The 24,685-nt window shown below is 55.6% G+C and overlaps 6 protein-coding genes across 6 annotated transcripts; 2 read left to right on the top strand and 4 right to left on the bottom strand.

Annotated features, from left to right (window-relative positions):
* Positions 1-1,813: 1,813 nt before the first annotated feature.
* Positions 1,814-3,609, bottom strand: FA10DRAFT_295824 (DNA topoisomerase IV, alpha subunit; the record flags this gene model as incomplete). The annotated part of the gene is made up of 7 exons (XM_025524481.1): positions 1,814-2,048; positions 2,119-2,268; positions 2,376-2,443; positions 2,501-2,864; positions 2,934-3,000; positions 3,059-3,132; positions 3,197-3,609. The coding sequence occupies 7 exons, from the start codon at positions 3,607-3,609 to the stop codon at positions 1,814-1,816; spliced, it is 1,371 nt and encodes a 456-aa protein (XP_025375432.1).
* A 263-nt stretch (positions 3,610-3,872) lies between these two features.
* On the bottom strand, positions 3,873-8,483 carry FA10DRAFT_268441 (Pkinase-domain-containing protein). The gene has a single exon (XM_025522334.1). It carries the CDS (start codon positions 8,265-8,267, stop codon positions 4,047-4,049), a length of 4,221 nt encoding a protein of 1,406 aa, XP_025375431.1. The 5' UTR covers positions 8,268-8,483; the 3' UTR covers positions 3,873-4,046.
* A 1,360-nt stretch (positions 8,484-9,843) lies between these two features.
* On the bottom strand, positions 9,844-16,686 carry FA10DRAFT_268440 (hypothetical protein). Its single transcript, XM_025522333.1, has 4 exons — positions 15,854-16,686; positions 13,582-15,787; positions 11,158-13,409; positions 9,844-11,100 (listed from the first exon to the last, which is right to left on the bottom strand). The coding sequence occupies exons 1-4, from the start codon at positions 16,652-16,654 to the stop codon at positions 9,988-9,990; spliced, it is 6,372 nt and encodes a 2,123-aa protein (XP_025375430.1). The 5' UTR covers positions 16,655-16,686; the 3' UTR covers positions 9,844-9,987.
* A 140-nt stretch (positions 16,687-16,826) lies between these two features.
* On the top strand, positions 16,827-19,249 carry FA10DRAFT_254303 (putative mitochondrial precursor protein import receptor tom70). The gene is made up of 4 exons (XM_025519724.1): positions 16,827-17,228; positions 17,296-17,345; positions 17,421-18,829; positions 18,902-19,249. Exons 1-4 carry the CDS (start codon positions 16,889-16,891, stop codon positions 18,990-18,992), a joined length of 1,890 nt encoding a protein of 629 aa, XP_025375429.1. The 5' UTR covers positions 16,827-16,888; the 3' UTR covers positions 18,993-19,249.
* A 44-nt stretch (positions 19,250-19,293) lies between these two features.
* FA10DRAFT_233401 (hypothetical protein) lies at positions 19,294-20,304 on the bottom strand (the record flags this gene model as incomplete). Its single annotated transcript, XM_025518947.1, has 2 exons — positions 19,294-19,743; positions 19,813-20,304. The coding sequence occupies 2 exons, from the start codon at positions 20,302-20,304 to the stop codon at positions 19,294-19,296; spliced, it is 942 nt and encodes a 313-aa protein (XP_025375428.1).
* A 2,666-nt stretch (positions 20,305-22,970) lies between these two features.
* FA10DRAFT_224176 (chondroitin AC/alginate lyase) lies at positions 22,971-24,535 on the top strand (the record flags this gene model as incomplete). The annotated part of the gene is made up of 4 exons (XM_025518599.1): positions 22,971-23,076; positions 23,443-23,747; positions 23,804-24,322; positions 24,434-24,535. Coding segments are annotated over 4 exons (1,032 nt in total), but the record flags the coding sequence as incomplete, so codon positions are not given.
* Between the last annotated feature and the right edge of the window lie 150 nt (positions 24,536-24,685).

Raw genomic sequence — 24,685 nt, 5'->3', positions numbered from 1 at the left:
CCAGAAGAGAGACCGCCCAGCCGTAGCCAGCTCGGCGAAACTGTAGGTCGACCAATGTGGTGCTCAGGCTTGCCCTCGAGTCGAACTCACCTAATCTGGTCTGATCACGGCCTTCTGACAACAAGAGAAAGAGCAGGTGGAAGAGAGGAGGAGGAAGAAGAAGAAGAAGAAAAGAAGAGAAGAATTGGGATGCGCCCGCCACAGAGGCAAACCGTCAAAATACGCGGAGGACGTGATGTCCGAGAGGACTTTTCAGCGAGTCCGACCAGCTAGCAGATCCACAGCTGACCAGTAAGCCCTCTTCCAGATGAAGACGAGGATGCTCGCTCTGGCAGATTTGATTTGCCTCAACGGTGCCTGCTCGCTAGCTATTTCTTCTCCCTTGACGCGACTAGCGTGGCGGCGACGCCCTCCTTCTCTCGTCTGTGTTGGTCTTTTCGATTTGACGATCGATGCGAAGCAAAGTCAAATGTGCGAAAAGATGCACAGAGAGGGGCCAGGAGAGTAGACAAGGCCCGAGGGCAGCCGCAGCCAAAAGCAATGGTGGAAGATGAGATGAAAAAAAGAAAACGTTAAATGAGTAGGTGTCAGTGACTGACTTTAAAAAAGGGCAAAAGTCTTAGGGCGCGTGTCCCGTTGGACCCTGGGGTTTGAGGTCTTGCATCTCCTGATTGCGCACTCCCTTTCGCCTTCTGGCGCAGGCCCAAAGTTCAGCATTCAAAGGGATGGGACTCGCTCCGAGGGCAATCACTGCTCCAATCTCGGATTGGTGAACAGCGGCGCTCACCGAGATTCCTCCATGCTGCCCGGCCCTTATGTCTGTTAATGACCCTCCGATCTAGAACACGATAATTACACGATAATTAGTGTCCCTGCCAGGGTGCACGATGAGACCAGGATCGGTTGTTGAGAATGGCTTGGTTCCCTTTCCTTACATTTTTCTTTTTTTCTGCCTAGACTAAGAGAAAAGCGTGTGATTGGTCAAGATTCTCAACCACGGGTTGCCACAATCATGGACCGGGCCCGTTTTGGAACCCTTCACCAACAAGGCACCTTCACTTCTCTCTATGGAGGCAGTGGCCTACTCCACATTACTACGAAATGTTCCAAACGCTGTATTTACCGTTCGTCACCAAGCGTATCAATTCAGACGCGGATCGACTACTGCACTACCGGTCCAGACAACTCAGGGCCAGACACCTAAATTCCAAAAGCCGACGCGTTCGAGCGGCAGTAGTGGCAGCGGCAGGCTAGATAGCAGTAGTTGTGCAGCTTGCAGAGCACCTTTCGTTCATTCCTTCAGCTTTCTCATTGTTATCCCATCTTGCTTGTGTTGCTTTCAAAGAACCCAGGGAGGAAAAAAAGGTCTTTGTATTCTCGCCCGGTACTGCTTCCGGTTGTATTCTCGGAGCTGTGCAGGTCCAGTGAACGTGTGAAAATCGGGTACAGTATCATCTAACGCTGCGACGCTCTTTCTGTTCTCCAACGTCCTCGGCCTTGGGTGCACTCTATGGGTGCAACTCAGCCAGACGTTTCTTTCATTTGCTTGGCTAAGCCAAGGCCAAAAACGCTGCCTCTCCTCTGTACCAATGTGCAAGCATGCACAAGTGAGGATGAGCGAGGGAGAGAGGCAGCAAACAAGCTCATAAAGCGGTATTACATGGTCGGAGTTGTGAATTTCTGCCCTGTTTCGAGGGCGATGAATGTTTCTTTTCTGACACGTCCTGCTGACGTCATGTTCCCTGCCTTTTGGGCTCCTACAACTGCGTCCTCTATGCGACTTTGTGCGTGCACATGCGTGTGAGTGTGCTGTTCACGGCTCACGTCCTCGGGGACTAGTCCGGGCGTTCTCAATGAGCTTGGCGATGCTGACGAGCTGCCCAACATTGCAGACCTCGAGCTCCATCTTTATCCCTAGTATTAGCAAACGAGCTGTCTCCTTCCATTCATCGTGACTGAGCTGATCGTTTCGAAGCAAGAAAACGGCCTTGGTGCGGTCGCCGTGCGTGAGAGGCGCAAATGCCTCCCCGCTTCCGAGAATGTTCTCTCTGTTTCCACCCATGAACTTGATCAGCGACTTTTCTTCATACAAGAACATGGCCAGACAAAGGGCCTCACATGTCCCAAGCCGACGGCTTCAAGCCTCTCCACTGCAGTCGTCGTGTGAGGTTCGGTGTGCTCTGTGATCCATAACGATACGTGCGGACGATGTCCATGCCATACGGATCTATGGGGAGGGCAATGAGCGAGCGAGTCCCTTGCTGCTGCCTACCGTTCGCGTATCACCTCCATCAACTAAGATCACGAATCTAACTCTAGTAATGCAGGAGAAAGTTCATGAGCGTTGAGGACGGCAATTTGGGCGAACAGCTCACCTCGAATGCGCAATCGAGGCCAGCTTCTCTAGAAAGCTTCTTGTCGCCCGATCTGCATAACCCTTTGCCTTTTGAGCAATGCTCTCGTCAGTCACCTCGCATCCTAGACCGTGAGCTCGACTCACTGTGATAATGATCCCTTCTGGGTGTTCTTCATTTGCACCGAAAGCCACCTTGCTCTCGACAAATGTATGGAAAACAGCCTCCTTCTCGAGCACGAGGACCCATTTGACGTCGGGATGGATCTGTAAGGTCTCATTGCTCGTCGCCGGTGGCACTAGCGTCTCCCTTCTCGTGCAGTACATCTGCAGGAAATCTGAACCGATTGGCGCACCTCCAAAGCAAGCACCACCGATGAAGAGCGCCTTGGACTGAGCGACGACATTAAGTTCATGTGGTTCACACCGCACGCATGCGCAGATATCATCGATGAGCACGTTCACGTTGGCTTGCTTTTTGAACAGGGTCGGGTCCATGTAGAAGATTTCTCTGTATCGGACGGTCCAGCTCAGGCGGGATTCTTCCAATGGCATTGTCAATGCTGTCAGCGCGACTGACCTCTTTGTTATTGTGCAACCGCCGTATTGAGCTTCTTTGATGCAGCTAACGACCTTCATGAGTCGAGCTGCTCGCGTCAATGTGAGTCTAGGGGCGCATACATAGGGGAAAAAATCTCGACGGACCAGCCCTCAACTCATCCTTTGCATCTTTGAAGTTCGCCCAGTCGAGGATTCTGCTGATCTTGACTGTAAATTTGCTGTTCGATCCTCTTGTGAGCATTCCTTGTGCATTCGTTTGCTCCATCGCCTGCCAGCACTCACTACGGGCACCTCTTCATCCAATCGGAAAGCTTTACCATCTCAGCAACCTCATCGTTGTTCGCCTTGGAAAGCTCTTCTAGCACTTCTTCGCCCTGTATCATATCCTGTTCCACGTCCGACAGATCGCTGTTCATTGGACCATTTCTTCTTGCCTTGTCCTTGATTCTCTCGCTCTTCTTCCGCTCTTCTTCTACCGCTTCTACATCATTGTCGTCGATTACAATAACGCCCGCAACGTCATCTAGCGTCCGGCCGTACTCCCTTCTCGTCCTCTTTCTCTGCACGTCGTGACTGACTGCCTCTTGTGCACGGCGCTTGCGAAGCGCGAGAATGCTGCTCATGGCGAATCGCATGGCGAACCACGAGACGTCGCGTCGAGCATCGAGGCTCGACGGCGGCCGAACAGCCACCATTGCCGCCTCCCTCTTGCTCTTTCTTCGTCTTCAACTTCTTCTCGGCGTAAGTCAGTCAGCCAGTCGTGGACTTTCCTGAGAGATGGCTTGTGGCGAATGAGAAGGAACGAAAATGGGTGCATCAAGCAATACCTGCACCCCAAAAAAAGGTAACTGTCGTCTCACTCGGGCCACGACCCAGACTCCGCTCAAAGGAAGGCAGATGACGCGGCAACACGGCGAGCGTGAACCCATCAGTGACGGAGTCTCCATTCTCAAAGGCGGCCGGACTTTTTGGCATTGATTGTATCCGTTGTATGAGAAAGATGTTAAACATAAAGGAACTTGAGATGACTGATGAGAAACTATGAGGGTATGAGGAGAGAAAATGAACACGACAAACGCGCAGACACGCTCGAGAGAAAGAGGAAAAAGGGAAAGATGGGATGAGAACAAACTCAGGAGACAGCCGCCTTTGCGGCACTCGAATCGGCTGTACTGTTAGTGCCCGGCACGCTTGACTCCGTCGTCATGTCTGCCGCTGCGGCATTGGCAACGCTGTTGTTTGCCGCCCTCGCCCTTCTGGCAGCGGCTCCGCCCTTTCCCTTGTTCTTAGACGTGGAGGGCGGAGCTGTAGAGGAGGTTGCCACGCTCGACGCCGGTGTCGCCACGCTGACTTGCGATGCCGCTGTTCCTGGCTCGTCCGCCGAGCCTATCCCGCCCGAGAAAGACGAAGAAGAGCCATCGACAGAGCTGGAGCGGACAAACTCTTCCGTGATAAATGGATGCTGGAGCAGTTCCTCTGCAGACGGACGCTTGTTGTGGTCCAGCTCGAACGTCTTGTTGAGGAAGTCGACAGCCTCGGCCGAGATCTCTTCCGGCAGTGAAGGCTTGGCCAACGACCCAATCTTGAAGAGAGCCTGCATCTGGTTGAGGTTGGCCCATGGGTGCGTACCGCTGATCATTTCGACAACGAGGCAACCCAAGCTCCAAATGTCGGCTTTGCGTGTGTACGATGTCTGCTTGACAACCTCTGGCGCCATCCAGAAGACGCTGCCCTGGAGCGAGGGACGATGGGCACGAACGCTGACGAGGAGATCGCTCTCAACCTTTTTCGAGATGCCAAAGTCAGAGATCTTGATGCAGCTCTTGTTGTCGACGAGGATGTTGGCCCCCTTGATATCGCGATGCACAATCTCTCGCTCGTGCAGGAAGGCCAAGCCATGCAGGATCTGCTTGACAAAGTTGCGTACCAGTGGCTCCTCGAACGCTCCATAATTTCTCAGCAGTGCAACGACTGAGCCTCCCGGAACGTACTCGAGGAAAATGTTGAGGTGGGTTCCGTCGGCATACGAATCGAGGTATTGCACGATGTTCTCGTGCTGCATTGTCTTGAGGAGCTCAATCTCGCGCTCGAGGGCCTCGAGCATGCTCTTCTTGCGCTGGTCGTTGTGCGAGTCGCCCGAGGGTAGCTCAACCTGCTTGACAGCCATCAAGAGACCATTCTTGGCATTCATGCCCAAGAACACGTTGCCAAACGAGCCGGCTCCGATGAGGGCGCCCTTGATCCACTTGATTGGCTCCTTTCCAGGCGCTCTCGACTGGTAGACACCACCATCGTCGTCGCCATCGTCTTCGTTGCTCAAGTCGTCATCGTCGTCGTCGTCGTAATCGTCATCGGTGTCCATGCCGTCGTTGCTCTCCTCTTCGCTGCCGCTTCGCCTCACCTCGCTGATACTGCTCGCCCGGCTCGTCGAACTCCTGGCCATGGGGTCGCCCAAGTGTCGATCCGTCTCTTCGCCTGGCACAGACTCTGTAGGTTCCCTCTCCATGGGCCGCTCGGTGACAGCCATATTTTGGATCGTCGGATCGACATCGCTATTCTCATCATCGTCAACACCTCCTCCGTCATCGTCGTCTTCGCTCCCGCTCAGCTCGACGCTGAGGCCGCTGCTTGGCCTCGTACTTCCAGCGATGGACGAGGTGGCTCCTTTCGAGGTGGCTGGCAGTGGAATTGGGACACCGTCCTCGTCGACGACCCAGCCGCCACTGCCGCCAGCGCCGCTGCTGCTCGCCAGGCTCATGCTCGCCCGCCTCTGCTCCACCTCCTGCGTGATCTCATCAACGGTCAAGAGGCTCGCCGAGTCACTCCGATCCGCACCAAGTCCACGCAGGCTGCTGCTGCCTGCGGTGGGCCCGCCGAGGTAGTCATCGCCGCCGATGCCGCGAGCCATGCGCAGCTGCGAGGCAAGGCTCTTGCGGCTTCGTGAGCTTTCGCCCGAAGCTCTTCGGTGGGACACCGGACGTGGTGGCTTGGCAACGGGGGCCGGCGCAGACTCGTTGGAGTGGTGGGGTGTGCCAACAGTCGCCAGGTCCAAGGCCCACTCGTCGAGAGAGGATCGACCAACGACGGGAGGCAGCGTCGGCGCAGCTGTCTCGACGCGCTGAGGATCTGAGGAATGATCGTCCATGCCAATGCGGATCGAAGGAGCATCCACCGAGGGCCGAGGTACATCGATGCTCTCTTTTCCGGGCAGCGGCGGCGCATCGGGATCGGCGGCAAAGCTCCAGGTCGAGTCTCGCTTGGACCGAATGCTCGTCGAGGGTCGTCCGTAGATGGATCTTCGGGCGGTGCGCTCAAGGACGCGCTTCTCCGTGGCTGGGAAATAGTCTGCCAGGTGCGAGCTAATGAGTTCTGAAGGAGGGCGCTGACCAAAGAAGTTTCGCGCCTTCTTGGGAATGACGGACGCGGCCCGTGATGGTTCCGACGTCGACGACGGTGTCGGAGTCGTCAGCTTGTCGTGGCTTGCCGCTCGATCGCTGAAGTTGGCAGCCGTCAAGCTGCTGTTCAGGTTGGTCCAGTTGCTATGGTCGCTGGTTCGTGCATTCCCATTATTGCTTCGGGACGCAGCGGCAGCATTCTTGGCTGCACTGAGGCCGCCCTTTGCCACGTTGACGCCCAAACCCGTCATGATACTGATGGTGCTCGCTCGGTTCATCTTCTTGCCTCCCGTGGTGACATGGCCCGCATCGAGGCCCTCGCCCCGACTTGTACCCTCGTATCCTGGGCTGGCTGGCCCGCCGCCGTTGGGGGCTCCTGACGCCGGTGGCACATCTCCAAAGAAGTACTGCAGCTTGTTTCGCTTGACCATCGGCCTCCTCCCCGGATCCTCGGGTTGTGCGAGTCTCCTTAGAGTCAGTCCTCGTTCCCGTAGCGGGTCGTGGGGCTGTGGAGCGTGGCAGATGGCAAGCAGCTCGTTGTCGTTGAGATACTTTGTCTGCCCATCTCCGCTTGTGGCAAAGATGCCCCACAGCTCGCTCGCACCTTCTTCGCCACTTTGTTCTTCGTCTGACTCCATCTGGCCCGCTGTCGGCGTTGCATGGTAGCTGTTGCCCGTCGAGGGCTTGCCAAACTTCTTCAAGACCTTGGAGAGCACCTCGTGGGCGTCTCTGCAATCTGAAACGGTGACGATGCGCGTAGTGCCGTCTTCGCCGATGAACTTGATCGTCCGTCGCTTGAGGTCCTCGAGCGAAGGATGCGCTGCGCCCCTGCCCGCCGAGCTGATCATGGTCGCATCAGAGCTCGCCGAGCTGGGGGTTGGCGGTCCGTTGGAGTAGCTTGGGGTGATGGGCCTCGTCGACGAGGGTGCAAAGGGCCCTCGCCCGACTGCATAGCCACCCGTCTCGCGATTGAATGAAGGCGTGATGGGCGACCTCGTCGAGGTGCTGTTCGCAGAGCCGGTCTCGACGATAGGGGTGAGAGGATTGCTGCCATTGTGCACAGGGCCTATCGACCGTCCTGCTCCGTCCGAGGTCGAGGGTCTCTGAGGCTGGTTGTACGACGAAAACGTCGGGCCAGTTGGGCTTGACGAGCTCACACCAGCATATCGACTGGGTCCGCCTGCGCCTGCACCTGCGCCTGCACTTGCGGCCCCAGCGCCATTGCTGCCCGGTTGGTAGCCGTACCCTCCGCTGGCCGTGCTTGGTCTGGAGCCGTAGGTGACGCTCCTCTGGTTGAGGGCAGCGCCGATCTTGGTGGCAGGCGTGCCAATCGAGCTGACCTTTCGATGGCCCAGCTCGTCGCCCGGCAAAGGCTTGGTCATTGATGCTGGGCTCCGGCCAATCCTGCCCTGGCCGGTGCCCGTCAGTCCGCGAGCCTCTCTGAGCCCCAGACCCTGGCTGTTGTGGAGCGGCGAGGCTTGGCTGGGCGTCATGGGCATGTCGGTCGACGAGGACTGTGCGAGATGAAGCGGTGGAGGCCTCGCGTGGGCTGCTCTCCTTGACGCCAGCGCAGCCGCTGCTGACTGCTCCTGCGCAAAGGCGGGCGAAGCGACACCACCACCGTTGGGCAGGCCGCCCTGGTAGTTGGGATTCAGCACCTCCATGTCGCCGCCCTCCGCCTGCTGCTGCTGCTGCTGCTGCTGCTGCATGAGCTGCGCCTGTTGGGCCCGCTCCGTGCACTGCCGCTTGAGGTTCTTGATGGCCGACAGCAGCCGCGTGCGTGCGCCCACGCTGGGGATGCCCATCTCCTTGAGCAAGCTCAGGTCGACGTCAAAGAGGACCGCGCCGGAGATGTCGTTGCGGCTAAACGTTTGGACATGGTCGCCGAGCCGGAGCGACTGGAGCCACTTCTTGACATCCTCCTCGCCCCACTGCGAGACATCCTCAAACGTCGCCATCGTCTGAGGTGGGATTGCAACGCAAGGTGCAGAGCCAAAGCAAAGGCAATGCAGAAAGGAAGGAGAGGCAAGGGGAAGGGGGAAGGGGGGAAAGGAGGGAGAGAGAGAGAGAGAGAGGAAAAGGTCCTCTCCTCCCCTTTCCTGCGATGTCGACGAGGCGGTGACAAGAGCGACGGCGAAGGTGCCGGAGTGGGCAGGCCCAGAAAAAAGACAAAGGGCAGGAGCTAAAAAGCGCCTCTGCATTAGCAGGTTCACGTCGCATTCAGATTTCAGCTCCGTCGTCAGCAGGCGCGTGCACGTGGAGTGTCTATGTATGGCGATTCCCTCTCTACAAATACATACAGCTATGGAAAATAAAGTAAGACCCTCGTCGCGTTTTTTGTCAGAATCGAGCTCAACGAAAGAGCTCCTCACCACAGTTCTTAGGCCGTCACACACTCAATTCTGGATCTGATGAGCTGAAACTTTGTACAACGGAGCGTTTGTAAACAACAAAAAGATCTGTGAACTCAGTATCGAGTGTTACCTCCTCCATTGGCAATAACAGCCTCCATTCGTGAAGGCATGGACTGTACTAGGTTGGCAAAGAAGTCCTCCTCTATCTTGCTCCAAACCTCTTCAATCAAGGGAACAAGTGCATCACGGACAGCATCAGGTCCTCCTCCAAGTTCTGGGATGTGTGGATGCTTCTCGTGAAGCCTTTTCTTGAGTATTGCCCAGGCATTTTCGATTGGATTCAGATCTGGAGAGTATGGCGGCCAGAGGATGGGTTCAATGCCTTGCTGCCTGAACCAGCACCGTGAATGCTTTGATGTATGCACCGGGCTGTTGTCCTGCTGGAACAAGCTCTGCCCTGGCAGATTGTTGAACCATGGAAGGAGGTGTTCAGCGAGCATGGAGGTGTAACCTCTTGAATTGAGATGAGGGCCAGGTGTCCTCGTCAGAGGTCCTTTGTTTGCTCCCTGGAAGCAGCCCCACATCGAAACACCCAGGCAGCCACCAGCTGTTGTCTTCTTGATGCAATCATCGTGATACTTCTCTGCAGCAGTGCGGAAAACCCAGTCCCGGCCCTTCTTTTCTCGTTGGACAATTGTTTCATCTGACCAAATGACCATGCCCCATTGAATGATTGACCAATCTCGATGTTCCAATGCAAACTGAAGGCATCTTTCTTTATGATGTGGCTTGAGATCAGGCTTGGGCGTCTCTCTGTGCTTTCCTACTCCATATTCTCTCAACACACGGCGTGCAGTGGGTCTTGTAATGTCGAGGTTGCTGTTGTTGATTGTTTGCTGCAATGGCACCCTCCTGTTCTGCAATGCCTCATCGTGCAGTCTTTCTTTTTTGTCAGCAGATAGCTTGGATGGTCGGCCAGTCGGTTTGTGGTTCTCTGTGCTACCACGGGCTCTGAAGCGTTTTAGCATTGTCTTGACGGTGTTGTGAGAGAGAGAAAGCCTCTCAGAAATAATTTTGGAAGGCACTCCTTCTTCATAGAGAAAGAGGACCCTCTCCTTTTGCGCAGTGCTCCAGTGCTTGGGCATTGTGGTTTGGATGTAGGAGAAGAGATTCAAGCGTGCTTTTGCCACACAAAGAGTATCATCCTGAGTAGCTACACAGCTTTTTGTCGAAGCTGGCTGACGACATCGGGGCAAAAAAACGCGACGAGGGTCTTACTTTATTTTCCATAGCTGTATGTGTCTATCGATGTTCTTAAGGGCGCTTATGATGATGACGAGAGCACTCCTTTGATGTGGATCTGCCGTGCGTGCCGGATGCCCAATTCCACCGCGAGCCTCTGGGCCGCTGTATTGACAGCGTGGGAGTGGGGAGATGCGATCGATGTCGCCGCCTCCCCGACATCTGAAATTGCCCGGCACAACCTCCGGTGGGCTTTTACAGCCTCCTGCCGCCTTCTCTTGTTCGTGTCGGTGTCCTCCTCCTCCCATACCTCCATGCCTTCCTCCTCCTTTCCATCCTCTTCCTCCCCCATCTTTAGTCTGCCCTGCATTGCTTGACATCCTCTGAGCAGAAGATCGAGCAAGTTGCTCACCATCTTGCTCGGTACCCCTACTTGGGCAGGTGGCTTGCCGTCGAGCCTGCCTAGGAGTCGTCTCAGGGTTGAGGCAGCTGCTGCGACAGCCGCTTCTCCGTGATCGTCTTCCTGCAGAAGCAAGCTCTCGTCTGCCGCCTGTTCAAGAGCCTGCAAAGCTCTCGCGATCACTTTGTCCGACACCTTGGGTCCGTCACTTATCTTCTCAAGTGTGTCCGTAGCGGCTTCGAGAAGGTCGAGCCAGATGCGTCTGTGCGCGCCAGCACTACTCGAGAGGCTGAGCTGCTGGATAATCCATCCAAAGAGATCGCCCCTCAGCACCACGTCAAAGATGGCTGCCTCGTTCCGTGCCATGGCCATGACAACATCCTCGATCATGGACCGCGTGCTTCGATCGGGAGCCGTCGTGTAGAGGCTCACGATGAGATCCCAGACATGCCGTCGTCTCAGAATATCCCACTCCACACTGCCTCCGCTTTGGAGCACGTCGCGGATAAAGCGCAACATCCATCCACGCTCCTGCCGCACGTGGTCGGTCGAAGAGAAGATCGAGTTGAAGAGCAATGGCACATCGGACCCGTCAAACAGCGGTCGCTGGAGGAGATGGTGCATCGTGTAAGGGAAGAGCACCGTCGAAGGAGCTGCCAGACAGCGAAGAGCATGGGCGAGGAATAGCGTTGTCGTCAGAGGCTGATATGCTGGAACTCCGTCGGAGACGCCCATGATGTTCCGAGCCGCGTCTAGAATGAGAAGGACGTGGCCGCGCTCGAGAAATTGAACGTTCTGCGACCAGATAACGAATTAGACAGGCTCACAAATGGAGCAAATGACTGTACTCACCTGCACATCGGCATAGATTCGTGCGAGAAGCTTAGTAGCCGAAGTTCGTACTTCCCCGCTGAGCGAGCTGAGGCAGCACACGACCACGCCCAGCGCATTGGTTCTGAGAACCGACACCCACTGCCAGCCAGTCATGGGCCCGAGTGATGCCAATGTCGATGAGAATAGCCCCAAGACAAAGAGTGGGTCGTACACCTTCGACCCATCGATGCCGCCATCAGGACGGGTGAAGCCGGCTCGCTTGCCTCCAAAGGACCTCTGTCGGGGAAAGGATGTGCAAGTCGCAAAGACACGCAGCGGATCAAGGGCCAAGAGCGCATCTAGTCCCTTTGTGCCTTCGCGGTTGGCTTGTCCCTGAGGATTCCAGCTCCTCCAGAGCGAAAGGCTCGATTGACCGGTCGAAAGCTCAAAGATGCGCATTGCATCCATTAGCTTTCGATCGGATCGCGACAGTGATCCTCCGTAGATTGTCACCATCGAAGCCATCGTGGCCGGTCTGCACAGGTCCGTAGACCTGCCGACGAGGCGGCAGAGGATCTCTGCGACTTGTTCGCGGACATCCTTTACACTTGAGCTCATCTCTGGAGTAGGTCGAAGCATCTTAAAGGTAGACGACGCGAGAATTGTGCCGAGATGTAGGGCCAAGGAATTGACCTCCAGGTCGGCATGCCTAATCAAGGCATTGACTAGTCGAAGGTGCTGAGCGCTTGAGAGCCTTCTCTTGATTGCCGCCGTCACGACAGGCTCGGAGAGGTGTCGCTTCGGATTTATGGCTAGCTTCTCAGTCGCTTCATTGATGAGTCGAGCGAAGCACACGATTGAATCGACGAGAAGGGGCGAGTCCTCGTCGTCTTCGGCAAATCGTCGCACGAGCCACAAAAGACCTCGCTCAAGTATGGCTTCGACGGCCAGCTTGAGCTCTAAATTGGCGCTCTGGGTCGATGAAGACGCGGCAACAAGATCATATAGCACCTCGATGGCGTCGATCTTGAAAGCATCGCCGGGAACACGGGGTAAGAGTTCGACCAGCATCGACGGCACGGTGGAGTTCTGATCCATGATTTCGTCCAGATCCTTTACGGCTTGCTGCAAGGCCGGTCGAGCCCCCTCTACACCACTGAAGAGCGAGCGCACGCAATCTGACGTGAGTGCCGACATTTGGTTCTCTTTCATAGCCGTCAAAGAGCCGCCAGCCACTTTCACGATCTCGAGAGCTCGAGAGCATGATCGAGGCAGAGTGCCTGCACGACCAACATCGACGATGGCTGCCAGGACCCCCGTCGCGAGTTGGGAACAAACGTTAAGGAGCTGCTCCAGCACAGTGTCGACTATATGCTCGTCCTGGATGTTCGCGACCAGCAATGACACCGATCTTGACAGCTTTTTCTCATCTAAATCCCTCGGATTGACGTTCTGGCTCTCTGTTGGGAGCGAGAGAGACACGAGAGAAAGCAAGGAAGCCTGATTTTGACCTGACCGCGCTGCGGCTTCCAAGAGAGGCGAAAGATTGTCCAAAACGATGCCGACTGCAACACTCGAACGATCCACCTCCCCTTGCTCGATGGACAAGATTTCCGATGCAAAGGCGGCTTCCTCTTCGATGCCGTCTGCGCCTCGATGTTGAATGGCTTTCAACAGCTTCTCCAGCCACTGTCGACGTTGAGTCGCATCAAGAAACGCGACGATGCCTCTAGCTGCTTCTATCTTGTCTCCTACGTTCGAGATTGCTAAATTGGCGAGACGTCGAGCTGCATCTACGTCCTCGTGATCACTCGGATCGAGATGATCGCACGCAAGTTTCAAGACAGCGCTCAAACATGCTCTTCTAGCGCACATGCCAAGAAACAGGTCATCAAGAAGGACTCTCCTGACGTCCGCGCTTCGTACGTGACCTCTGAGAATCGCATGTCCGATCAGCTCAAGGATTGAGGCTGCCCGCTGCCCGTCGATAGAAACCGTCTTGAGGGCCTCGATGAAGAGCAGCGCTCCCGTTGGATTCAAGTCCGTCCAATCGATCGAGCCGAGGTTTCCTGTTGCGCACCACGTTGGCGCATAGAAAGCGAGAAGAGAAGGTGGCAGGGGCTCGTCCAGAAAGCGGAGAATGTCACCTTCAATGTGAGGATGAAGTTCGTCTAAAAGATGAAGCGCCCCTACTTCCTTGACCGATTCAGCCAAGCTCTGAAGCTCCGTTGGCGATAGAGGTCGCGCGCTTGTGCGAAGCTTGTTCTTGAGCTCGCGATAGGTCTTCGAATCTGCAACAAAAACTGCGTCAGTATCTTCTTTCGAAGAAATCGGGTCGTACAAGGAGAGAAAGAGGTCATACAAGTAATTTTGGTAATAATGTGCTTCCTCATGTGTTCTCAGACAGCAGTTGGTATAGTTGAATCTTTCCTTTTCCTCCCGCAGTCATCCATTGCCACTCACCTTTGAAAAATTCCTTCCGTTTTGAAGACAATCGTCCATCCTTGTCCGTAGATGCCTTGCCTCCGATGAACAGAGTTCTTGCATGTACGACCTTCAGAGCAAAAGTGTCCGCAAAGGCTTCCTTCAGCGTCCCGAGCAGAGCGCTGAGTCGGACCGATGAGCAACCTAGCGTCAAGAGATTGGGAAACAGGCGGGCAAAGAAGGCTAATGCTTCCTGTTGCGTCGATTCGTCGACAAGATTCTTCTTCGTCTGAATGCCGAGCTGCTCGACCATCGTCAGGAGGAGGGGACTGGCAAGAAGGCCGCTAGCTTGCTCGCCATCGTCTTGTCCGACACGGCGGGCCATTTCGATGTACCGATACGGCGTTTTGTTGCATCGTTGCATGCAGTCGTCGAAGAATTTGACCAGACTTGCAGTGCCTTCGTCGTCCTGACCGGAGGCGGCAAATGCCTCCATCCATACGACCCACTCGTGCCTGTCGTGCTCGAAAAGGACGCTCTTTGCCATCGCCTTTTCTACGAGTTCGCGGCTTGCTTGACGTACTTGGATGTGTGACGTCGTGATAGAGAGACGAAGGAACTGGGAAATAAACGTTGGGGAGGTTGCCGAAGAGCGGGCAAACAGGTCGAAGGACGAAAAGCCTTGGTCGATTGCGGCGGCGACAAGACGCAGAGCATGCAGCTGACAAAGCCATTGGACTGAATCGAGCCCTGAGTCGCTGTCCGACGTAGATGCTGGCTTCGACTGCATAAGCTCGCTGGTCACCAGCTTGCCAATATCAAGGCTTGAAGAGGAACCAGTCTCTGGTAGGACGACATGGTAGAGCCATGCCACTCTAAGACCCGTCTCGCTGACAAGGATGCCCGACCCTTGGACTTCGGCATCACCCCCAGCGTCATCGTCCGACTTCTTGATCGCGGGTTTGCTCTCAAGAGCTTCGGCAATGTTCGACATCTCGGGAAGCCTCAGGCTTGCCTCTCGCGCGACTTGCCGCCAGCAACGAGTCCAGGGCCCCGAGTGAATAGCATCAAGTTCGTCGAACTCCTCGTCTTGAGTATCTTCCCGCGCCAACCACTCGCCTCTGGCCTCGTTGCTGCTCATTTGCTCCCCAAGCTCCTCTGTTGCCCGCAGGCAGACCTCTTTAAAGTCGGCAAGCCTTTGCAGAACCCTGGCGAGGAGGGTGAGAGAGGCTTGCCTTGTAAGGTTGTTCTTGTGGGTGATACCGCGGAGCAGCGAATTTCTTGAAATCGCAGAGGGCATGACACCAGCGATGACATTGTTGAATGGTGGCGGAGCACCCTTCATCAAAGTTTGAGTGGTCCCGTCGCTCTTCTTCAGTGTAGATGTGAAGGAAGGGAGAGGCAGGCTCAGAGTGCGACCCAAAAAGGTCCCCGTGCTCAGCCAGGAGATAGAGTCTGGCCGAGGCTCGAGGCTTGTCGAGGAAAAGGACCCAGTCGAGGCGCTAAGGTAAGGGCCGAAGAGCTCTGGTGACGCGGCCAGAATCCTGATGGCCAGCTCGCCTTGCTTGCGCGATCGAGACGGGGCCAAAGAGCGCAAGACACCAAGAAGCACCTTATTGTGAATACCTTGGCCTTGCTGTTCCAGCTCGCTCCTCCCCTGCATATCGACGTCTATGGCCCTGGCGGCTTCGTCTTCTTCGCTCTGCCTTTTGCCGTACCAGCCATTGTCGACGTAACAGATACCTCTGGCCGGGTGCGTGCAGAGGGCGAGGAGAAAGTGGTGGGCGACATCCGCGACGGAGTGCTTCTCTATCTGTCCTTGCGGTCCCGTGGAGACGTTGACGGTCTGGTGCTCTCTCTCGTACAGAGTAACCAGGTTCTTGCACGTCCATTCGTTGAACAAGGCCACGACTCTGGTTCGAGGCAGTCCGACGGCAGCCTCTTGGCTTAGAACGCCGTCATGTAGAGCTCGAAAGATGTGAATGACGACGTCTGGTGGATCGCGGTCGATACCTCTGAAGATGCTCGGCAGCACATCAGTGCCCAGCGAGAGAGCAGCAACGCGCAAAGGGACAGGCGTGGCCGCACCAGCTGGAGTGCGTAGAAACGAGAGCAGCAGGAGGATCCACAGAGTCCGGATGTCCGGACGAGCTAGGGTCACGGGAGCTGGACTCTTTGCCAATCGCTTGGCTCCTTTACTTGCAGCCGCTGAACGCCGGCGCATCTTGAACAGTCGAGACAGATTCTGTTTCGCGTTAATTCAAGTTAGCCCACATCATCCCTTGCGATCTGGTAGCGCAGTCCAACTCACCCTCATGTTCCAGTCAAAGCAGTCAAAGACTCGACGAGCATGCTTTCCACCTGCGAACGAGGTGATTTCGAGAATGAGCTTCACAGCCGCCAGAGTGATGAGCTCGCTAGCTGCATGATTGCTCGCCGGCGTCGCCACTCCTTTTCTCTTGGTGCTCGCCTCGACATTGCCGCTGGTCGCCAGATAAGACTGAAGCCTGTTCCAATATTTTGACTGGGGCGACGTTTCCACAATTGTAGCTGCAGACTTTTGCGATTGAAAGCTGGGTAAGATGAGGCCGATGATGTCGTGCCCGAGCTCATGAGTGGGCTGGTGTGACCCCAAGAGCGAAAGCACATTGGCTAGGCAGAAGAGCACGAGAGGCACAACAGTGACCTGTCCACCGTCCTCGCAGAGATCCCATGCCTCCAAGAGTCCCTTTGGCGCCTTTCCCTCGACTCCCAATTTCCCGCCGACGCCATCTGCACTGGCGAATTCAGTGGCCAGACGGATGCGTCTGTCGCTAGGCTCTGGCCTTTGATCCCCATAGTTGATCGCAGTGACACTACGAAGTCGTGAAAGGGAAATGCGAAGGGCGTCAAAGGATGTTGTCCCAAGCGAAGCTGCCAACTCGGACCCCGTCCCTGTAAATGCCGGCGCTTGCTTCTCGAGTCCGACCGCATCTTCGTCCTCATTCTTGTCGTCCTCTTTCCCCTCTTCTACCTCTTTCAGATCTCGCTGCTTCGGCTGAGGCCCCTCGCCCTCCTCTGTCCACGACGCTTCGTCCCTTCGCCGCTTTCTACTCCCCATGTCCTTGACCATGCTCGCCCGTTCTTCCGAAAAGTCAAAAAAAAACATCACAGAAAGTAAAGTTGGCCAAAAAATTGGCAACCTTCGAGTGACTAAAATTATCACGTGCAAGAAATGGCTTTTTGTTTCAGTGTTTTCGCAATGTGTTAGTACCGATACAAGAAATGCTGGCGCAACGTCTCCACTCTCATTTTTTTTTCTCTTCTTCATCTTCTCCGTCGGTCCCCTTCACCCTCATCTTGGAAGATGGCTCCCGTTCCCGTCCAAAAGGCGCAGCTGAGCGCCGAGAGGACCGCATCTGGGTTCACACGGTGGATTGAGGAGAACCGCACACTAGCCATCAGTCTTGCGCTTGGCACCTTGGCTGTCGGCGGTGCCGGGGCCTACTACCTCTATTCGAATCCTTCTTCCTCTTCCTCCGGCGACAGGACCAAGGACCGAGATGTCGAGAAGGGCGATGACAAAAGCGCAGGATCGTCTGCGGCGAAGAAGAAGAAGGGAAAAAAGGGCAAGAAGGGCAAGGAAAGCCCTACGGAAGCACCGGCTAAAGACGCCTCTGGACCCCTCCTGGACGAGGCTAGCGATGGTGAGCAGACGCACAAGGACTTTCCTGGCGTAGAGTTAAGCCGCTGAGACATTGCGCCGCCTTCCAGAGTCGCTCTTTGGCCTCTCAGAGGGCGAAATTGTCAGATTACCCGACGAGGTGGGTTCGCTTGTCCGCCGCGTCTCATTATAATCCCTTTGTCCCTTGCTCTCCCGCTGAACTTTGCCCGAGCAGAAACGCAAGTCTTTGGCTCAAGCGCTCAAGGCGGCAGGGAACAAGGCATATTCGAGCCGCCAATTCGAGGAGGCTATTGGCTATTACACCAAGGCTATTGCCGCCAATCCTCTGGCCGTCTTCTACAGCAACCGAGCTGCTTGCTACTCCAATCTCGGCCGGCCAAGCGACGTGATTCCAGATTGCGACAAGGCATTGTCCATGGACCACACCTATGTCAAGGCCCTCAACCGTCGAGCCGTGGCGCGGGAGCAGCTGGGTGGGGACGCCATCGAAGAGGGCAAGGAGGGCGACGAGAAGCGAGACCTCCTTTTCCTTAGCTTGGCCGACTTTACCGCCGTTGCCATCCTGGGTCACTTCAAGGACCAGGGCGCCACCGACGCCGTCGAGAGAGTCCTCAAGAAGATTGCCACGTCCAAGGCAAAGGAGATTCTTCGGACGAGGGAACCCAAGCTGCCTTCGCCAACCTTTGTCACAGCCTACCTCGAAGCCTTCCGGCCCAAGCCCACGCCTGAGCTGCCTCAGAATCCGTCGCAGGGCGACCAGACGCTCATCCGAGCGTACGAGGCCTGCCAGGCTCGCGATTACCCCCACGCCTTTACGCTCTTCAACGAAGCCATTGAGCAGGGCCTCAGCAACGAGGACCTCGAGGCGCTGGCACACAACATGCGAGGGACATTCAAGTTTGTCATTGGCAACGCAAAGAGTGCCCTGGAGGACCTCGAGAAGAGCACGACTCTGCGGCCAAACATGGTGCAGAGTTGGGTCAAGAAGGCATCGGTGCACATGGAGCTGAGTGCAAAGGAGGAGGCCTTCCGCGACTTCGACATTGCCATCCAAGCAAACGCAGACGACCCCGACATTTACTACCACCGCGGCCAGGTCCACTTCATCCTTGGCGAGTACGAGCGAGCGATTGAAGACTACCAGAAGTCGACATCGCTGGACGACAAGTTCATCTTCAGTCAGGTGCAGTATGCTGTGGCCCAATACAAGACGGGCAATGTGGGCAAGTCGACTGCGTCGTTCCGCAAGCTACTGCGCGACTTTGAGGGATCGTCGGAGGCATACAACTACTTCGGAGAGCTGCTGCTCGACCAGCAGCGTTTCGAGGATGCCCTGGAGAAGTTCGACCGGGCAATTGCCATTGAGTCGGAAAAGGAGAGGAGCTCGAACGTGCTGCCGATGATCAACAAGGCGTTGGCCCTGTTCCAATGGAAACAGGAGATGGCAGCGGCAGAAGACCTGTGCAGGCGGGCGCTGGAGAAGGATCCGGATTGCGATGTGGCCGTGGCGACATTGGCTCAGCTGAGCCTGCAGCAGGGAAAGATCAAGGAGGCCATCGACTTTTTCGAAAGGAGCGCCGAGATCGCCAGGACGGAACCAGAGCTGGTCAATGCCATCACCTAGTGAGTGTTGGAAACGTCTCCTCCTCCGTCTGTTATTCGACGCTGACAGACGCCTCTTTCCTTTCTTGCCAGCGAAAATGCATCGAGAGCGCAGCTGAAATTCATCAGCGACTTCCCAGAGGAGGGAAAGGTGCTTCAGCAGCTCGCCGGAGGCATCGCGTAAACGATGAAGCGACCCATCGATTAAAATGCCCCTCCCTTCCTTTGTTAGTCCTCTCATGTACCGTACCTGCAGAAAAAGTTGCTCCCTTCGTCCACCAAGCCAATCACCGCTCTTCTGGAATGAAAATGAAAGAAACGACATTCTACTTTTTTCAACCCTTAGAACGGAGGGGCGGCGTGTGACAGCGCCTCGTCGCTACAGGACTACCACTTTCGAAAGGCTCTCATCACTCACGAAGGGAGAAAGAGAGGTTGATGTATTGCTTGTCCTCTATTAATTATTTGTAAGGTACCGATGACATCTATAACCTCAAGCTTGCGGCATTGACCGGTGATGCACCAGCCTTTCCCTTTCCCTTTGCTCTCTTGTCTTCGTTTCCTTTGCCCACGACAGACACGCCCTTGTTTCCCATCAGTCTTTTGAGCGCCTCCTCCTTTTCCCGCTCCTCAGCTTTCCTGCCCTTTGGCCCGCCAGGGCCGGCGCCGACTGCCGCTCGGTTGATCTCAATCTTCCGCCTGGCGTCTTCGATCCGGCTATTTCGGGCAGCTTTGTCAGCGCGAAGCTTCCTCTGCATCCGCTGCTTCTCCTCGGGCGTCATCTCGCTCCGATCGCCTGTCAGGGAGACATTGTGGCGGCCAGCATCGTAGACCTCTTCTGGCGCAAGCATCGATCGACCCGATGAGGTCGCAGGCAGCGAAGACTCCATTGTGATGGCAGGTGCATTGCTCAGCGTCTGGATTGATGCCTTGGGCTGGAGTGGACGAGACATCAGCTTCCCTTCTCCACAAGACCTGCAAGGACGAGATCTCTTCAAACTCACCGCCCTTGGTGTAAAGTTAGCGTTGGTCAAAGCATCGAGCTTATTGTTGATGTCGTCAAAGAGCTCGTCTATCTCGCGATGCTCTTCCTCGAGCTTGCGATCTTGCTCTGGGGTCCGCACTTGGCCATTCTCCGTCGCCTTTTGATCTTCGTACTGGTCTTCATAGATCTCTGCTAAGCTCTTCCCGCTCTTCTGATCACTGAGTTCGAGCATTCGGCTCGGTAGGAAGGGCATCGCCTCAATATTGAGCCTTCGCTGGACATCGTCGAAACGACCCTCGAGAATTCGCTGCTTGATCATGTCTTCCAACGAGGAGGTGGTCTCTTCTGTCACTACTGGCTTGACCTTGGCCGTGTTTTCGAACTCCAAGTCTTGCTCGAGAAGGCTGTTTTCTGGTCGCGACTTTGCTCCTGCTTCGCCCATCAGCGTCCAATCTTTCCGATCAACATTCTCCCTCTCTAGACGTGCAATCTCTTCTTGCAGTCCTCGCATCTTGCGCTCGTGGCTTGACTCCTTTGCAGGGCCTTTCTCCGGCTCTTCGTCTGCGAAGAGATCGCCTGCGACTCGATGGGCAATTTCCTGCTCTTGTTCGGCCGCATCTTGCTCAGACATCTCCTCATCTTCTTCGTCCTCTCCGACCTCAGCCATCTCCTCGTCTAAGCCCTCGTCGTCGTCATCGTCGTCTTCCCCCTCAGGCTCTTCTTCCTCTTCTCCGCTGTTCACTTCATCCTCAGCTTCCTCATCCTGTTCCTCAGAGCCTTCTTCCGAGCTTGCCGACTCTTCTTCGTCCTCATCGACCTGATCAGGGAGGTTGCCTTGTCGCATCGCCCGCAGAAGCTCCGGTGTGATGGCCATCTCGTCCCTCTTCTTCCTAGCTTTGATCCTCCGAACAGCCACCTGGTCATGAAATCGTAAGACGCGTTTGCGAGGTTCCCCAGCCGTTTCTTCTCGTGCGGCAACTTCCTGCGTCCTGGCATGGTCGCCGCGGGCCATCGAGACAGCCGCTGGAGCATTCGCATCCCCAACTTTGGATCTTGGAGCCTCTTCTTGCTCAGTTATGGAGTTGGAAGCAGCCTTCCCTTTCCCCTTATCCTGTTTTCGAGGTCCTCGCTTGACAGCCGGAGGGGCAAAGAAGTCGAGGTACATGATCTGATCATCTTCTCCCTCTTCCTCGTCATCTCCCTCGCCGGGCTGACCGTTGACGGCGGCGAAGAGATCTACATCCTCACCAAGATCAACTCCCTCATCTCCGTAGTCATCAGTGTCGCGGTTGAACTGATCGATGGAAAAGAAGTCGTCGTCGAGCGTTGGATGTCTTCGCTCAGAGCCATGAGCCGCTTTTTGACTTGAGGAGCCGGGGGCATCAAGGTTGTCAAGGATACGAATCCGCCGCTTGTGCTCTGCTGTCGCTTCATCATCTTCGTCTTCGTCGTCTTCGTCTTCTTCTTCATCTTCTTCTTCTTCTTCATCATCTCCCTCTTCGTCGTCCTCCTCTGCAATGCTCTGCTGCATGTACTGAGCAAGCTCCGGATCGATGCCCTCATCTTCCTCGTCCTCGTCCTCCTCGCTGTCCTCGTCCGGATCTCTCCCCATCATCATCTTTGCCAGTCTTTTGTGGCTCCTCAGCTGCATCAACTCGCGCCTCTCGGCCTCCTGCTTTCGCCTCTGTTGCTCCTCTTCACTAAGCAGTGGCTCCAGAGTGACAACGCCCGCTTCCTCCTCATCGCTCAGGTCAGACGTTCCGGCATAAGGTTCCGGACCATCTTCCTCTTCTTCTTCTTCTTCCTCTTCATCGCCTTCGTCGTCATCGTCGTCCATCTCTGCGAAGTCTTTCTCCATCTCGGCCCGTCTCTCTGGGTCCAGCCCCATGGCACGCAGATCGGCATCAGAAAGCTCGCGGAGGCTGTGGACAATTTTCTGCTTGGGCATCGCTCCCAGATCATCGTCCTCATCCTCCCCTTCCCCTTGCTTGTCGTCCTCATCCTCGTCTTCGTCCTCCGGGGGCGAACCTCCTTCGTTCGTGATCACCTTGTCCAAGACTTCGCAAATTCGGCCGGCCCGCATCTCGAGCTGCTGCCACACTTGATCGGTGTCCATGCCGCTGACAGTGAGCTCTCCCAATGGTGTCGGTTCAACCTTGAGGGTCTTGTCTGCCTGGGCCGAGCCATCGATGTCATCCTCTCGTTTTCGCTTGCCTCGAGTGGCGGCGCTCGGACCTTCTTGTCCAGAAAAGAGTGACTCGAGCGTATCCGACACAGCTGGGAAGGCACTGAACTCGGTCGATAGCGCTTATCGTGCCCAATTAAGAAGACTCAGTTCACATCTCTCAGCGACATGGATGGCATAAGGAAGTGCTTACCTAGATCAAAGAGTCTCTTGGTCGCCTCGAGACTCTGGCTTGACAGGGCGGCGTCGCCCTGAGCAAAGAGCTCAGGCTCTGAAGCGATGCGATTCGCCAACGCCTCAATCGACGCCAGGCTCGCCTTTCTGGCGGCTTCTCTCGACGCACCGTCGATCTCTTGTAACGCCATCATTCTACTGCGAGCCGAGCTCTCTACTCTTTCTTCTCCGACGTCTTCAAGAAGGAGAGAGGGCAAGTGAGGAACTTGCGCTTCTCCAAAAAAATAAAAATTTCGAGACGGTCACGTGCCGAGACCGTGTCGAGGCGCCCCCTCAGGGCCGGGAGGTCCGTCCACCTCGCCGTCGGCCTACCGTCGTGGGGGTATCACGGAGGGCGGGCCTGTGCTTGACTGGCAATGAAGGGCTCAATTGAACACGCCACCACATGCTCCCAACTCCCATCATGTCCTTCGACCGCCTCTTGTTCCCAGTTGTGCTGCTCCTCGCTTCCGGTCTGTTTGTAGGTGCGCATGTGCAGCACAAGAGAGCAGCGTCCCGTCCTATGCACTGACCGAATTGGGGATGCAGCCTCTGAAGCTGGTTACTTCCTCAAGTGGCAGCACCATAGACCCGATGGTAGCGGCTATGGATTGAGTGTTCCCCACGAGTACGAGAATAAGCACCTCCAGAGCCAACAGCCCCCTCAAGAGCTCATTTGGGTTTCTACTCGATTCATCGCTGGTTTTCACACATCCCCGTGTGCTGGTCAGGCTCGATCTTCGACCGTCTCCATCTTCAACATTGCATGCCAGCGCACCAGTCAAGGTCCCTATACGGTGATCAATCCTAACAAGATCGTAGCGCCAAATGGAGACCCGCAAACCTACTTTAGCTGGGCTCGGTACTGGTGGGCAAACGTAAGCAGTCTGTTCCCGTCGCTTTCACTTTCACCGGGCTCATCTTCTTTCTTTACCCTTTACCCGTTTTTACACAAGTGCGGCAACTACTGCAATAATGGCGGCCCCTACCAATACGAGCCGGATCAGCCTCATGCGCTGGGAAATCAGACAGCTGGCACTGAAGCATTTAATAATGGCAACGGGATTGACATGCAGCCACGGTCGCTTGTTCAAAGCCCCTTCGTCCAAGAAGAGCAAGGAGCAAGTGAGGAAGCGAGACTCGGCCAGACTGAGCAAGGAAGCGAAACGAAACTCGATCAAATCCAGCGCGGAAGCGTGCTTGAACACGATGGATCCAAGGCACAACTTACGCCTGACGACACACAGCCAGCTGAAGGGGACGACACATTCTGTGTGCCTCAGGGTAAAAAGCTAACGCGAGACGAAATCTGGACAGAATGTCCTTTCGTCCAACTTGATGGTAGATCGAACCCAGAGATCAACCTCACGACGGCGTCTATGAACATGAAGCTGGTCTCCGAGGCCATCCAGTTCAATGCGATTATTTTTGCCCTCACCAACGACGTTAAATACGCCAAGAACGCCGTTGTACTGGTAAGAGCATTCTTCACGGATGAAGAAACAGGGGTCCGTCCCAATGCAGAGTACGCTCAAATCATTCGCGGTCGAGGGAAGGTGTGTTCTGCAATTGTTTGCCTAGTCCTTTGCCATCAATTGACAGCGAAATCTAGTCTGGACGAGGTTCATGGTCCGGCCTCATCGAATGGCTCCACATCGCCAAAGTGGTCAACGGCATCTTGATTCTACGTTCCAGCCGTGCTTCACCATGGACCGATCTGGACGACTCAAAGATGAACAAGTGGGCATCTGCTTTTCTCGAATGGCTTACTACGAGTGAGAATGGCCAGAGAGCCCGAAGCGCAAACAACAACCAGGCGTCATTCCTTTATGGACAGCTCATCTCGCTCAACATCTTGCTTGGCAACATCGAGGGTGCGAAAAGCGTCATAGCAGAATACTTTGACAACGTCTTTCCCCTCTTGATCGGTGTCAACGGTTCTTTGGCATCTGAGGCTAAGCGGACCAGGCCGAACCATTACATTGCTTTCGCGATCGAAGCGATGCTCAACAATGCAAAGATGGCTGACGACTTAGGCCTCGATTACTGGAGTCACAAGACGCAGAACGGATCGACAATTCAGGATGCCATCAACTTCGCACTTGACTTTGCAGAGCAGAACAAGGAAAGTGTCGAAAGCCAGAGCTCCGAACCGGGCGCGCGTAAGCGTCAGGTGCCCCAAAACGGTTTCATGGATTCGGGCCAATTGGCGCAAGAAGCGATTGCATCGCAGCCATCTCAGTCCCCGCCGATTGACAGCGATCCTGTAGGGGAACTAGCGCCTCACGTGTTTGCAGCTATGAGCGTCTACGGCGATCCTAGCGGCCGCTATGCCCGCTTTCTCACCGATGATACCAAAACGGGAGACCCGCAAAAGAGGCGATCGTTTTGGTTCATGCACTTGCCCTGCGCCTTCCGCTACTCTCGAACGTCCGATGATCCTTATCGAGAGAAATACGGGTCGTCGACGCTGCTCGCTACTCCGACAAAGGAA

The sequence above is a fragment of the Acaromyces ingoldii genome (assembly GCF_003144295.1).
Source record: "Acaromyces ingoldii strain MCA 4198 unplaced genomic scaffold FA10scaffold_5, whole genome shotgun sequence".
NCBI classification, from domain to species: domain Eukaryota; kingdom Fungi; phylum Basidiomycota; class Exobasidiomycetes; order Exobasidiales; family Cryptobasidiaceae; genus Acaromyces; species Acaromyces ingoldii.
This window is presented reverse-complemented; position numbering and strand designations above follow the sequence as displayed.

Excerpts from the sequence above, each read along its gene's own strand:
- FA10DRAFT_268441 (XM_025522334.1), bottom strand. The coding sequence starts at position 8,267 with ATGGCGACGTTTGAGGATGTCTCGCAGTGGGGCGAGGAGGATGTCAAG.
- FA10DRAFT_268440 (XM_025522333.1), bottom strand. The coding sequence starts at position 16,654 with ATGGTCAAGGACATGGGGAGTAGAAAGCGGCGAAGGGACGAAGCGTCG. Across the intron at positions 15,788-15,853 it reads GCTTTGACTGGAACATGAGG|AATCTGTCTCGACTGTTCAA; the intron begins GTGAGTTGGACT and ends AACGCGAAACAG. Across the intron at positions 11,101-11,157 it reads GAATCTATGCCGATGTGCAG|AACGTTCAATTTCTCGAGCG; the intron begins GTGAGTACAGTC and ends ATCTGGTCGCAG.
- FA10DRAFT_254303 (XM_025519724.1), top strand. The coding sequence starts at position 16,889 with ATGGCTCCCGTTCCCGTCCAAAAGGCGCAGCTGAGCGCCGAGAGGACC. Across the intron at positions 17,346-17,420 it reads TTGTCAGATTACCCGACGAG|AAACGCAAGTCTTTGGCTCA; the intron begins GTGGGTTCGCTT and ends TTGCCCGAGCAG. Across the intron at positions 18,830-18,901 it reads CTGGTCAATGCCATCACCTA|CGAAAATGCATCGAGAGCGC; the intron begins GTGAGTGTTGGA and ends CTTTCTTGCCAG.